This window comes from Triplophysa dalaica, chromosome 6 (genome assembly GCF_015846415.1).
Source record: "Triplophysa dalaica isolate WHDGS20190420 chromosome 6, ASM1584641v1, whole genome shotgun sequence".
Lineage (NCBI taxonomy): Eukaryota > Metazoa > Chordata > Actinopteri > Cypriniformes > Nemacheilidae > Triplophysa > Triplophysa dalaica.
The window spans coordinates 19,903,440-19,919,394 of NC_079547.1; the positions used below are offsets into that span (position 1 = coordinate 19,903,440).

Here is a 15,955-nt window from a genome sequence, read left to right on the forward strand (position 1 = left end):
TTCCTATTAATATTAGCTTCTATTCACATAAGATGTGCCTTACTTTCTTGTTGTTTAACCTCGGTGAAAGTTGTATCATGTCTTATGCTGTCTTATGTTGATATAAGTATCTGTTGTTCTACATATCAAGGTTCCTAATGATGCCTATGGACAATTGTTTTGTTATTGTAATATTATATATGTAATCATATCTGATTGTTCAGGAGGAAAGACTAAACAGAAAGTCTGGTGATTTTCCACTGTTTTGGTGGTTTTATATGACGCCTCCTGATGCAAGCTTATAAGTATTAGTCCTTAACAATAAACTTTGGACTCTGATTGAACAAGCACTTGTGTCTGTGTCAAACTTTGTCTCCAGGCCTGAAACTCTGTGTGTTCAGTCGACTAGACTCTTCAACCGTAGAATATTGTTTAGACAAGGGGACATAAGAAGTTTACATTCTTTCACAAACTTAAATATAAATATATATACATCTTTGGAAGTAGTTTTAGGATGTAAAATGGGTTAAATCTTACTTGTTTTATCAAGTGTGTTTTGAGATTATGAGATTATTGTTATGTCGCCATATTTGATTTGCAATAGACATGCGTCATATTTACGACTAAATAGGCTTACATTTTTAAATTCCGAAATGTTTTGTTTCCCAGAAGCCAAATATTAAACCACTGGTGTCATCTGGATAACTTCAATGATGGATGTGCTTTTGGTGTTGCTTTTCTATTCTGTCTCTCATAGGATGAAGCTATTTTGTGTTAAGTTATTCGCTTGTGTTTGAACAAACAAAAGTATATACCATACATCATGGATATCATGAGAGTGAATAAATTATAACAAAATTATCCAACAGAAGTATCCAATTACTTGAAGTATTGACATACATGTACTGCTACCATGGTTGTATTGTACTGTTCATATTTACTTACCCTGTAGTCACTGGCGGTAACGTAGAAGATGGGCTGGAAAGCCAGCCAGATTATGCACGTGGTGTACATGGTGAAGCCGATAAACTTGGCCTCATTGAAGTTCTCTGGGCACTTTCTAGTCTTAAAGGCGTAAAAGGTACAAAGGATGATGAGGATGCAGTTGTATGTTAAAGACAACAGCATGCTTGAATCCTTGCTGTTGCACTTCAGCGTCACCACGTCTCTTTTCTCAGGATTGACCTCCTTTCTCACCCCCGGAGCCTCAACCAGAAGCCAGACCACCACTACCAGCAGCTGACAGGAGATCAGAGCAGCACAGATGGCCACCTGCGGGGCGGGGCTGATGAACCGTGGCCTCTGTGCTCCGTCTTTAACGCCGTTGAATATTCGAGCGATGCGATTGGTCTTGGTCAACAATGCGGAGTAGCAAACGGCGAAGGACGTGCCCAGGCCGAGCCGTCGTAACGTGCACACCACGGCTGAGGGTTTGCTGATATAGATGAAGGTAATGGAGTAGCAAAGCAGGACACCAAGAAGAAGAATGTAGGACAGTTCACGTCCGCTGGCCTTCACCACTGGAGTCTCGTTGTGCTTTAGGAAGAGGCCGATCACGAAGAGCGTGCAGAGGATCCCGAGGCATGAGATGGTGACCGGTCCAACAGCCCAGGCGTCCTCCCAGTGAATGTACTCCTCGGGTAGGTCGTAACAGCCTGTCAGATTATCTAAAGGCCACTCTCCGAAACCGCAAACCGCACAGGTGAATTCGTCCTGGAGGTATTGAAACGGCTGGCAAGGAATGCATATCCAGCAGCAGACGTCTCCGGGCTGCATGCTCTTTATCTCATTTTTCTTGCAAGGGTCACTGCATTGGGAGGTGGGTGCCCCTTGGCTTTCCCATGGAATGGAGCTCGTGTTCAGACTTAGACTCTGAGCCCAGTACCCCACTTTTCGATACACATACTTGTCGTTCTCTTTGTGATAATGGAAGATGTTGTAGCGACCCAGGCTGTCTCCATAGGTGTCAAAGTGAATAGCATTCTCTGTATCAGCAGGCCGAAACGGAGCTGCAGACACAAATCATAAACATTTATTAACAGTCTTGGCAACACATCATTTAATTGTTTCTCAGCGGCAAAGTCGTTTTCTTTATAAGCAGAGAAAATGTGCATCCCAGAGGGACCTTTTACGTAAGCCTAGCCCACATTTCCTCAGGTTTGCAGACGCATTGGTCTCAGGTGCAAACGATACATTTGCATAATTGAGGTCGGGAGGTTGATACATTGTCTGGTTTCTATGATGCAATTTGGCATTCTTGGAAGAACATCAACCAAAAAACAGCTGGATGGCAAGAAGATGTTGATTCAAAATTGTTGTTGGACTGTGACAGACTTCTGTTATTTTCTTAATACAAGACCGTTTGGCACAGATGTTTAATATATATATCGCAGGTTGTGATTACTAACTAGCTTGTAGTTTTTATATAATTTATGGTAAACGCTAGCATGAGACGAATAAGCCTAATGCATCATAATGAAACTTGATCAAAAGTCATTTAGAAGCACACAGGTTATATATTGGATTTATGTATCTATTTGCATTAGTTTTTTTTTCTCCCATGGGAGAACCTCAAAATCCATTTATCTTTCAAATTGACTTGGTGACTAAACAAAGAATAGATTTAATTAAATTAAGGCATACTGGTGAACACAAAACCAGTGTTTGTAAGTGCGCACAGAACGTTAACCTTATTCATCTTTGGGTAATAATATAATATAATTATGCAGGATTATGTAAAACGTAAAATCCATAAGCATAAAGTTTGAGATTATAATAAATCTGCATACTGGTGGGGTCATCTGGTACAAAATACAATCTACTAACCAGGCAAAGCCAAATAAGAGCACGAAGGGTGGTGTTGAAAAACATTAAATACATCTTTTTCCACCAGTGTGAATGAACCATCAGTTGTCAAATGGAATTTCATTGTATTTGAGGTTTAAAAAAAACAGAGCATCTTTTTTGTTATTTTGACCTGTTTTTCCATTTTCATTTTCTATAAATGAATGCAAATAGAAAATATTTTGATTTAAAATTAGGGTGAAATATTGCAAGTATTTCACAGAATGAAACAAAATTATATTTTTACCTAAACACAGACCTGTAAATCTTTTCTTTGAAATGGTATCTAAATGTTTTCTACGCCTGTATATAATGCATTTAAATTAAATGATAGAATTTGTGGCTACAAAAATTAAAACTCACCATCAAACTTCGTCTTCAAGATAAAGTCCTTGTACAGCTTCTTCCCATTTACTGGTTTCATGGCGCTGCAGATTTTTGTGTTATTCAAACACACCGCCTGTCTCATATTATGCAAGGCATGGGCCATTGCGTACACAGCGTTCACCACGAACATGATCTTGGACTCCTGCTCGAATTTGCCATCTCGGAGCGAATGCTTCCCGCAGCCGATGTCGTGCAGACTGCACTGAAAGCGATTTTCCCAGAATTCTCTGAACCACGGGTTCCGCGTGTTGTTGTATGGATTGAGGTTCGTAAAGTACGAGGTAAAGTCTGGGATGGCATAGGAAGCCAACTCAATAGTAAAAGCTCCATCTGCCACACTCTCGCTTCCTCTCACCACGCTCTCCTGCGCTCCCCATCCATCGCTGGCCACCCAGATAAAAGAGACGTTCATGCGCTTCGCAGCGACCAGGAGCTCCCTGGCGTCTTCGCTTCTAGTGAAGAGGACCACTACTTTCGCGTTGGACTTCTGCAGCAGAGATCTGATGACCCCATCATAACTGAAGCGGTCCATGGAGCGGCTGACCTTGGCTGAAGTGGCGATACAGATTTGCAGAGCTCGAGCCTCCTGCTGAAAGGCGTCGATGCCTGTCTCGCCGTAATCGCCCTCTGAGGCCACAGTGGAGACGTACGTCCAGTTGAGATAGCGCAGGATTTCGGCCATGGCTTTGGCCTGGTAGAAGTCGGGCGGCACGGTTCGTGCAAAATAATCGTAGCGGGATTTGTCGCTCAGTTTTGCGCTGGTCGAGGCGTAGCTGATCTGAGGGATTTGGAAAAGACGCAGGAGGTTGGCCACCTGAGAATGAACAAATGAAATACTGTGAGAATTGTAGTTCTAAACTATAGAAAAACAGAAAGATTCTCATTAAAATCACAGTTGGATCACAGATTACTGTATTGTTACGTAATATACAGAATAAAAAACAACAATTAACAAACAGTTTAACACATGTACATTCTCAAAATGTGCGTGAGAATGTGATTACTTCAACATACCAAATTAGGGTATTTATCGCCGGATTCTTAGAATCCTGCTTACTACGAATCTCTCTTCACACTTCTATCATCTGCGAACCCTGATGACACCTCACGTTCTCATTCTCACAATAAATAAAAATTCGAGTTTGAGATCAGGCAGGGGTCCTCTACCTGATACAGACATCTTACATTTGAAACCATAACTCATATTGCACTCTCTTACTTATTCTTAAACTCCAACAGCCCTAAACCTCATTAACTTTACTTAACAGTACATAGAGTTCATTATAGGGTATTGAAGGAATTGGAGCGCTAGATCTGTATTATATTGCACAGCAAGTCACTTCACTTTGCAAATCTACGATTTTTCTTATTCAAGCTCTGTGTGAGTGTGTCTCAGTTGACATGAAATGGAGTCTAGCTGCAGATTGCCTCAAGCAGATCATCAGGAGCCTAAGAGAAAGTCTGCACGAAGACACCAGCAGCAGATAAAAAAGCTCTTTAGGATTGTTCTGTATAATTGCATTACATGTTATTGTCATCCGACTTAAAAAAGGGCCAGTCCCTTAAAGGAACAGTTCACCCAAAAATAAGAATTCTGTCATCATTTACTCACCCTCGAGTTGTTCTAAATCTGTTTAAATGTATTTGTCCTTATTAACACAGAGAAAGATATTTGGAAGAATGCTTGTAAATAAACAGTTATTTGACCCTGTTGACAATAGTAGGAAAAATACTTTGTTAATGCAGTCAATGGTGGCCAAGAACTGTTTTGTTACAAGCATTCTTCCAAATATCTTTTTCTGTGTTCATAAGAACAAAGAAATGTATACATTTGAAACAATTTGAGGGTAGATAAATGAAGACTGAATACAAATTGGTCAAATAAAACATTGAATGCACATCGACCCAATGCAGTACGTTTTGCCTTCTGATTTACTTTTAATGGTAGTCAGAGTTCTTGTTCTGAAAAATATTTTAAATGTACATTTTAGCGCAACACTTTGAAATATTGATAACCTCTCGACCCCTCACATGGGCGTCTCTGTAGTGTTTTAGACAGTGTTGCGGCAGTTATCAGTTGTTTATGTGGCTAAATAAATCATCTATGAGTGTCATTAAATCCATAATCACTTACAGCAACAAAAATCAGCAAGGTAAGGTTGTACAATTTGCATTTGCAAAGGGAAATTGTAGGGAAAAAGTAATGACTAGACAAATAGAGAGATTAGCAACCATTGTTTTGTAACCATTAAAGTCCAGAAGAAAAAAAAATACAGTTCTTACTTTTTCACTAAATATTGCAGTATTTACAGTAAATAGCTTATCACTGTGGGTCATTTTCTTTTTAAAATTCATGTACGCTCATAATCCACTTCCCTGAAATAACTATCCATCATGACGTAAATTAGACGGCTTGGGCGGAGCATCTGTTAACTCCTCCCTTTCAACTGTCAGTCTGCAGCCAGTTTCAGTTCAAAATGCAACAGCTGTTTTAACACATCAAATTCATTTGCAGTGAAAACGCAAGCCACGCCAACTAATTTTCTCCAGAAGTCAATGGAAGCAAAAATTAACGCAACTTCCAGTTCACAGGGACTTCTATAAAACAGCAGCCCTTCACAACCACCAGACTCAAGAACAGTCTCCTTTCAAAGAAAAGCCAACACAAATTATTCATTTAAATTCCTGACCTCTTGTACATTTACTTAAACAGCTACTCACCGATTTTCAATGCTACCCATCTTTACATGCTACTAGAGAACCTGCTGCTCTAGTTATTGAAAGTGCACTAGCTCAGGAATGCGTCGAAGAGCAATTTTTTCATGGTTGTTAATGCATCGCAGTGTCATCTAATACACCAGCTTTTCGAATGTCGTTCTCGAACAGATACATAAAAAGTTCGGCATACATTTTTGATATCCGTTGCTATAGAAACAGCAGAGTCGGGAATGAAAGGGTGCCTTTGAGAAGAGGTTAATGGTGTTATTTTGTTTCCCCAGAGTTTCTGTTCTCCTTTCAGATCAGTCATGCAATTCAATGTCACATAATATTACCCTAAAACCCACGTTCTGTAACAAATCCAGACTGTCAATCTGTGTTAGATATATTATTTTCTTTCAGTGAGTTTAAACTATTTAACATTTCAGCGTGCTCTAAATTTACGGAACGTCTTTGCTGTGATGTCAAACTAAAGGACTGACAAGAAATAGGTAAAATCAAGAGAGTTTCCTGTGCTGATGAAAACATTTTTACATCGCTAATATGAATACAATTTGTGTCTAAGCAAAACAAATTCATAGGCATTACAGAAATAAAACTATAATTATCCAAATTATAGTCTATGCTCTTATCACCTCTTAATTATAGTACATTTTCTAATTTGCTCCTAAATTAGATTTAAAAAGCATTCTATTATTCATTTGTCAGCTTAGTACGAGCTTCATGTTTGCATCTATTTGTGCTAAAGTACACAGGTGTCCAAAATATATATATATTTCTTTTTTTATTAAGATCTAGTTTTTTTAAATTGGATATTGCTCAGTATGTGACTGATGGCATTTCTCCTGCACTGCAATAGAAAGCTGCCTCCCACTATGCAATGAAAGACATTTTTATGAAGCATGCTCTGTCTCCCGGGTGAACGTACAGTATATGGTTTTCATGAAACAGTTTTGTCTCACTGAATCTATAGTGTGACAGATGTGTTAAGGTAGACACTTTCTAACTTGTAAAGAAGTTAAAAATCTCAATAAAAGTATCAGAGTATTGTACTTTATTGACATCTGCATAAATGTGACTTACATTGTATTCAAGCTATACATTTTTATGAATATGCGTGTTCACATGAACCCTGTGTGTTTCCTTTGCATTGCTCTACACAATGCTCTACCAACTGAGTTACAATCTTTATAATGTTAAGAGACGGCTCACCTTAAAATAAATATTCTCATTATCTATTCACCCTCATGTTGTTTAAAACACGTATGACTTTCTTTCGTCAGTGGAATACAAAAGAAGATATTCTGAGAAATGTCTCAATGGTTTTGTGTCCATACAATGGAAGTCAATGGGGCTAAGGGTGTTCAGTTATCATTGTTCTTCAAAATATATTATTTGTATACTGCAGAAGAAAGAAAGTCATACAGGTTTGGAATGACATGAGGGTGAGTAAATGATGACTGATTTTTTATTGTGGTGGATCTATTCCTTTACCATAACCATTACATTGGCAATACTGTGATACTCGTTTAAGTAACTTGTAAATACATCAGGAATAGTATTCATACAGTATTACGGTAGTTATGAAACTTTCATGGTATAACCATCTGTAGTAAAGTCATTTTTGTGCTCTCACAATACAAAGGTTTCAATACAACTTCACAGAGATAATACTGTAGTGTTTTAATTGTCTTAGAGTCCCTGTTGAGCACTTCAGTAAAACTTTCTTAATGCTTCAATGCTTTTCTCTTTAGGCCCAGAGTGAGCGAGCCAAGGGCAATGAACAAAAACTTAATAGTGTAGGGAAAAAAACTGGCTCAGCAGGCAAGGGCGGTGGCAGTTCTCCTCTGGCTCTATACAGAGCTTAAATATTACATATAATTTTAATATTATAGTGAATGCTGTTCTCCAAGAACTTTTTTGTAAGGAAGAAAAATAATAGTTTACATTGTCAGAAGCAATTTTGAGCGATGCTTGTCAAAATTAAAAAAAAAAATAGGGGACAATGAAACAAAGCCACACTCAAAGTCAGCATGAAACAAAGCTGTGGGGATATTTTCGTCTAGAACGTGACGTATATCTGTGTGAATGGAATGACGAAAATGTAGTGCAGGGTTTGATTTTATCCTTTGGGAATTCTTTTGATTGCTGCCATTTGGAAGCATGCTAGTCGAGTCCCAGCTATTGTTTTTTATCAAATATTATTAAGGCACATGAATTTATAAAGAGGAAATAATGACCTGCGTGGATAAATCATTGAAATTACAGCGATATTTCATAAAATATAAAAAGTGTCCCCTTTTTTTCATGGTGGATAACCTTTTACCTTCAGATGGATAACGCAAAGAAGTCTGCGCAAAAACACAGTATGAGCGATAGTAATTAGCAAGAACCAGTATGGATTAATAAGATTACGAAATAAAACTGTAGAGGCAGTTGGCAGCGCACAAACAAAAAGATCCTCAAAGGTTTCCGAATTCAAATCAGTTACACTACAAGCGTAATGCTCTCAACAGTCATTTCAATCATATTTCCATGAGTATTTCAATCCAATTGATTAGCGCTGATTATTCATGAGTCGCTTCCACAATGGCTTTGTGTGACTTAAACACATTAGATATGGAGCTCATGCCCTTTCTCATAATGCGGTGATGCTCAGAATCTGCCTTCGGCCTGGGATTTAATTAAGAAAATTACCAGCAATGTGGATTTGAAGGCAGAAGAGTTTGCTGTTATGTGTATTAATCATTCTAGGAAAGAGGAGGGCTCTTGATCAGAGGGAACACGAGCAGGCATGTTTGCCATGCGTCGTGGATTCGCGTCAATATACATCTCCCTTCTTATAAAAACTCATATGCCGGCTGTCGCTCAAATTCACGTAGACATCTGTTTAACATCAACCTGCTGTCAACTATCAATCAATATATATGAGCTGCCTTCAAATTGATATTATACATATTTTACATGATCGAGAGCCAAAAAAAAAAACACAGAAATGAAGATTTATAGTAAAATAAAGAAATAGACGGAGAATAGGGTATGATTATCAGTAACCTTGTTTGCAGGTATCTGGTGGCTTCTGCTCAAACTAGACCCAATCCGAGTTAAAGGTAACTCTGAATATTAAAGTATTTCTAGGTTCAATGACTTGAAGTCTAGAAATTCATGATTTTGGCTCCCAATATTATACAATTAACAGAAGCAACAGGGCATAAAGGCACATTCAGAGCAAAGCGGTTTGTTTTTTATGAACCTTTTTCAAACCACTTATCATTAATTCACTACACTGTTAAAATTCCTGCTCTATGAACATTTGTGTGTATTTTGTTTTGTGATTTTACTGAAATTTACAGAGCTGCAAACAAACAAAACATCTGAAAAAAACAAATTCCAGCACCAGACCGGCACTTCGTGCTACTTATAAGCCACTAAAGCCATCTAAAAAGTTGCATCTGTACACATCCTTACCGTGAGCTATTAAAAGGCAACATCAAATAGTGGCGAGACGTACAGTCAATGATGCTTATGGTTACAGTAACAACTGCAAAAAACTATAATAGTGTATAATAAACATATTCATACCGTATATATATGACACATCTGTTGACAGCGAAAAAATTAATTGATTCATCTATTTATTTATGGGCAGACTATCCATTTACTCTCCCACACATTTTTACTCACCAATGCTCTTTTAACTTCTAATGTCACACATTGTAACCGCAGTACGAGATTATTACACTCTGCCAACAACACAACACTGACTATACAAAGCAATTTGTTCCCTAACCAGAAAGTGTTACTTTATGAAATATGTTTGAATACACAAAGTAGAGGGAAAGTAATAAAACACACTTTACCAGGATTGAATATCGTCGCTGTCGAGTGGAAACCTCATATCTCTATGTTTTATGATTTTTTTTCTTAAATCCTTGCTAGGAGGCAATCTTCATATTTTTTTGTGGGTTTTGGAAAGTTTTGTCTGTTTTCTGAAAAGTAGCAGTTTTGATACAAGGTTTCCACCCAACAGTGATGATATGGTACTTTGCAGTTTACAGCCTAGGGAAAGAGAGTAAATTGAAGAGTGTGAGAAAATAGGGTATAGAGATTGATGTAAAGATAAAGTTTTGTGTTTATGATTGTTACTTGAAATTTCTAATAATAACAAAGAAGAGCAAGCAAAACCTGAGAGAGGAGAATGCAGGACACGAAGACAAGTTTTACTGAAATCACATTTAATTTCCAAAAATTCAAAAACCTTTTTAACTAACAACAATTGTGCACCTTAATTTACAAAAAGATTGTTTTAAAGGGATAGTTTACTCAAAAATTAAAAATTCTGTCATCATTTATCCACCCTATAAATGTAATTTCAAACCTGTATTACATTCTTTCTTCTGCAAGAACACAAAAGAAGATATTTTAAAGAATGTTGTAAACCAAACAGTGACAGCAACTATTCACTTGGATTGGTTATGTGATTATACAATAGAAGTGAATGGGTGACTGTGCTGTTCGGTTACGAACATTCTTCAAAATGTAGACAACTTTTCAAACATAAAAAGCTCATCTGTCCTTGAGAGACCTATACTGGTATAACACATCTTCATATCATCTATAAAAACACCCCTGGTACAGGAAATGTTATACGTGCCGAAGCAAAATTAGGATAAATGCGATAATATTTATGAAAATGACATCAATGTTAATGATGATAATGATGAACAACGACATCTCCGACAGGGACAATGAGAATATTAGCGTGACAGTGAATGATATGAATGTTAAACAGTGGTAAACTAATACTGCTGTGACATCTCTGGAACGGCTTTGTTTGCCTGTACATCAGAGGAGGAGAATTCCACAAGCGGGATTTTGAAGAGTTTGGTTGCCAGGCAACAGCTGCGAATGTGTTTGGTCAGGTGGAAGTGTGACCCTGTAAGAGAGGAGAGGATCTCTCTAATCTAACTCTGATCCTTCATCCCAGCCTATGGAGAGACTCTCTGCTCATCTTCTCTCTCTTCCAGACAAGGTCTTCCCTTTTCTGAGCCCTTTAGGTGGCATCAAAGTCACTAGCCACCATGACTGTACTCTTAACAACTTCTTAAATATTTAAATTGGGAAGTCTAATCTGGCTTTAGTGTGTCAAAAGAATCTAACCAGGGTAACATTTTGTTTCAAGGTCCAGTGTATGAAATACAGCGTCATCTAGTTGGGGGGTTGCAAAAACCCACGTTTTGCCTTTTTTCCCTTTTTTTTATATCCTGGAATGACACACTGCATAGATGGCGAGGAACCGGCTCCGCCCACTTTAGGCTTCAAAGTTACTCTTCAGAAACCTACAGGTGACGTCAATGACACCACATCCATGTTTTAAACAGTCTATGATAACAACCCACTTATTTTCTTTTTGTTCATACATATTTGTTTATTGGCTAATTACATTTCAGAGAGGTTTATTTGCAGAAATTGCTGGCTTGTTTTTTCTGCAGTCTGTACTGTGCACTGCACCATTATCAGCTACACGGATCTAAGCATTCTGATTCACTATATAGATCTGTTGTTGCCAGCGTGAATCAATCACTAAAGAGCCCTCTGGCTACATGTTACTTGGTCTGATTACAAAATGCAGGCAACAATTAACATACAGTACATGTTTGAGCATTTTGTCAGATAAAAAGCTAAATCTTACTTGGTTATCATTAGGTTAAATTACATTAGAGCCATAATTATAAGCAGAGACATGCTCAAGTAAAAAAAAGTCATGTTAGTTAAAGAAATAGTTCACCTTCAAAACTGTAATTCTGTCATTATTTACACACTTATTTACTACTTATACTGTATGACTTTCTTTCTTCTGCAAAGCACAAAAGAAGATCTTTAAAAAAAAGTTGGTAACAGAAAATCATTTCTCCCCATTGACATGCATTTGTTTTGTGTCCATTTAATGGAAGTAAACGGCAACCAAAGGTTTTTGGATGCCAACATTTTTCAAAATATCTTCTTTTATGTTTTTTAGAAGAAAGAAAGTCACAAAGGTTTAAAATGACAACAGGGTGATTAAATGGTGACATCATTTTCATTTTGTAGGTGAACTATTCCTTTTAGTGTGGTCGTTTTGTGTTAATTACATCTTTGGATTGGTTTGAATGGAAAAAAGTGGTATAAATATTTTGACTAAATTTGCACATGCAAACAACTTACGAACATTAGGGAAAGATTTACAAAAGAAACCAATTACAATTCTGCTAAACCTGCATCTCTGCATCTCTTAGCGTTCCTGTGGCTCATTGGATAGAGCCAAGGTTGTGGGTTCGATCCCAGGGGATTGCAAATGCCTATGTAAAATGAATAGGATAAAGCAATGTAAGTTGCTTTGGATAAAAGTGTCTGCCAAATGCATAAATGTAAATCTCTGTTTAACAATGTGAGTCACTTGAGTGTGGTGAATCATCAGCTGTACTAAATTAAACTCACTGTCAGAAAACACAAGTAAACACAGCCTGTGAGCACCGTACATGAGTACATCCAGATCCTTTGGCACACTATTGTACCAAGTTTACATTTGTCTCAGTTCATAAAACCAGCCCACTGAAGAGTCTACTGGACTGAAAGCTCAACACAATACATCCGTGGTTCTTTAGCAAGCTCAGGGAAATAATTCAGAAATAGAGAAGACAAACATTATCAACACTCATTCAACTTTTGCATTTACATGTAATAATTTAGCAGATGCTTTTATCCAAAAAAGCACATTGTGTTATTAACGCAACAGCGCCGTCATCCATTCACTTGCATTGGTTTTGTATCCATACAATAGAAGTGAATGGGTGCCAGTGCTGTTCGGTTAACAACTTTCTTCAAAATCCCTTCTTTTGTGTTTTGCGGAAGAAAGAAAGCCATACAGGTTTGAAATGACAAGATGTTGAGAAAATGATGAGAGAATTTTTATCTTTGTGTGAACTATCCTTTTAAGATCACAATGAATGTTTTAAGAGTTGGCACAGAAACAAGAATTCCAACAAGCCAATGTATTCGAAGCCAATACATACAGTTGTTCAATACTGATCACACACAATTGCATTGTACAACAGAAAATAACTAGAAGGTCAACCAAAAGATAAAGAGACTGCCATGGTGTCAGGGCGACATTTTCCAAAAAATTCCTCATGACCAAAGTGCTGAGAATGAATGAATAGTGAGAAGATCTCTTACATGATAATTGTGTTCCCAGAGGTAACAGTGATCTTTAAGGACTTTATAGTTCACATGCTCAACGCTTGGTATGGCACACATACAAGTTTAATCAGAAACCCTTTAACCTTCATGAAGTTCATAATGGACCCCAAGACACTGAAACCCTTTTCCAGGTGTTCTATAGAGAACATTTTGTCAGACAATATTGATGCGCGGTACAAGAGCGGCATAACACAGCAGGGTGGTGAGGTCGACAGAATACATCACCAGGGGTGTTCTACCTAAACTGCAAGATATCCACATCAGAACTAGCCAGAAAATTCATTAAACATTCCAGACACCCAAACAACAGACCCTTCTCACTGCTGCAGTCAGGAGCACAATAAAGACATTTGGGAATCTCCCCAAGTACCCTTCAATCATTTGATGCGATACTTACCGCACATACGAGCCATTGGTAATATCTCTCTGTTAAAGGGATGGTTCACCTCAAAATGAAATTTCTTTCATCATTTACATACCCAAATGTATTCGGTTCTGATAATCACGTAGGAAGATATTTGATAGAATGTCAGTAACCAAACAGATCTCATCCAACATTGATTCCCATTGTATTTATTTCCCCTACTAAGGCAGTAAATGGTGGATGTGATCTGTTTGGTTACAGATTTTTGGGTGAACTATGCATTTAATAACACAGCTAATAAATAAAAACCTAGTTTGGGTGACATTCAGACACCATTTGGTCTGAAAAATAATGTTATAATGTTATAGCAGACTGAAGATGACGAGGAAAGAAAATCAGACAATAGGACCAAGAGCATCGTTTCCTGCCTACGGATCAATAATTCAGTGCAATTCAAGTTTGATTTTACGAACGTGATATGAAACATACATAAGAGAGTGTGAGCAAACTTCAGCAACAAACAAAGCCATGTCTTATGGACGTCTTTTTTCCTCTCTTTCAAGGGAACAAACAAGAACAAGAGATGGAGGAAATCCAAGAGCTGAGTATAACTAGGACGTAGGAGAACATTGTATTTTGTTTTGAACAAAAGGTATGACTAAACTAATGGCAATATCACATTAATGCATGTAATGCATGTTAATGTGCAACTGCAACCGATAAAAATAGTTATTTTGTTTTTAAAAGGTCTTAATTAATGGAATAAAGTACATTTTCACCATCACTTTAGTTACACGACTAACCAAACCCTACGCTTTCTTTGTAGCCGATACCTACAAAACAATGCAAATATGCACGCATTGCATTGTAAACCAGAAGACATCCATCTAGCTCTGATGTTCTGTCAAACAGATGATACATGATTCAGATTTCGTGTGTTGGGGCTATGCTTTTGAGGAGACACTTTGGAACAGCACCTTCATAAATAGCTACCAGGCAAATACAGATTTTATGAGAGAAGCCCCACATACCAACCTCAACCAAAATAACATTTCCATCATCAGACTCTCTCTCTTTCAGTCCGTCACTCTCTCTCCCGCCCTAAAAGCTTCTTTAGCTTTGTCTGTGTGCTGTCAACGTCCCCCATTTTATCACTCCATGGGGACAGGAACCAATAAAGAAAAGTGAGGTCTTAACACAGGAACATCTAAAAGTCTGAAGCAACCTCCTGCCTGTTTCATTGGACTCCAAACAGCTAATAGTGTCTCAAGTCTGCTGTCAGCCAAGTCTTTACCCTGTCCTCATTCTCAGCGATACACTGTTTCTGAAATGTTTGCAAATATTCAGCAACACATGTTGAAAAATTAAGAAACCATTCAAATATATTTTATCAGAATTTCTAGATGTATCGCATCCATTCTAGTCCAGTGTCTGTTGAATTCCAACAAAACAAACCTTTGGTGACATTCACTCATCGAGGTTATCCCATAAAAAAATATTGTCCAAATATTACTGTTTTGTTGTTTAAAAGTGATTTTTGCTTAAAAATAATTTAGGTCTGAAAAAAACTCATATTTTCTGTTATTTTGACCTGTTTCTCTAGTGTTCATTTTCTGCAATTAATTTCAAATAGAATCAATATTTTTTATTTGAAATTTGGTAGAAATGTTGTTGGTAGTTCATATAATGAAACCAAAATTATAATTTTTCCTAAACATACAAAAAGTACATTTTAAAAACATACAAACTCATCTTGAAATGCTCTCTTAATTTTTTTCTGCGGATGTATATTTTCAATCCAGCTTTGGGTCAAAAAGCGACAAATTAACCCATGAAAATGTTTTTATTTGACCCAACACTGGGTTAAAACAACCCCGAATTTTAGGTTAAAAAAAACAGTAATTTGACAACCGAATGGGTTGGTTTCGTCCCTCAGTGACTCAATGTTATTAAAAATAACACAGAATGTTTTTCGTATGTTTTTCATATTCAGTATAATGTGTGGATTATTTACACATTAAGAAATCAGGGCTTTAGCGCCCTCTCTTTCATTCTAACTGAAAGGAAACTACAACACTGTTATTTTAAATTAATTCTCATGAAATTCACACAGTCGGATTTCTAAGATACACATGCTCTGATGCGTGTTTTTTCTGATAAAATCAATATGGTGCACTGCTGGAAAGGTGTAGTTTTGTAAAACTTCTCTGCTTGATCATAAAATAATACATTTGACAAGAAAAATTTGACAGAGAGCAATAGCAGAAAAAAAACTCTAAATAAGAAATTAATGCTTTATCTGTAGTACGGAAACAATTAAAACGTATTATGGCTAAAAATAATAATTATGTCATCAGCAAACAACGCAAATATCAGAAAAGTAAAGGTATCTGAACAAATCTAAGTGTATTTGTATTACGAAAA

General features: G+C 37.1%; 1 protein-coding gene across 2 annotated transcripts in view; it reads right to left on the minus strand.

The window, feature by feature from the left end:
• grm2a (glutamate receptor, metabotropic 2a) overlaps window positions 1-15,955 on the minus strand; it is a 33,727-nt gene that overhangs the window by 5,224 nt on the left and 12,548 nt on the right. For both annotated transcript variants that reach the window (XM_056751276.1, XM_056751277.1), the window contains 2 exons: window positions 3,187-4,024; window positions 925-1,988 (listed from right to left, as the gene is read on the minus strand). In XM_056751276.1, the coding sequence (XP_056607254.1) occupies window positions 925-1,988; window positions 3,187-4,024 (1,902 nt within the window). The remainder of the gene's footprint in view (window positions 1-924; window positions 1,989-3,186; window positions 4,025-15,955) is intronic.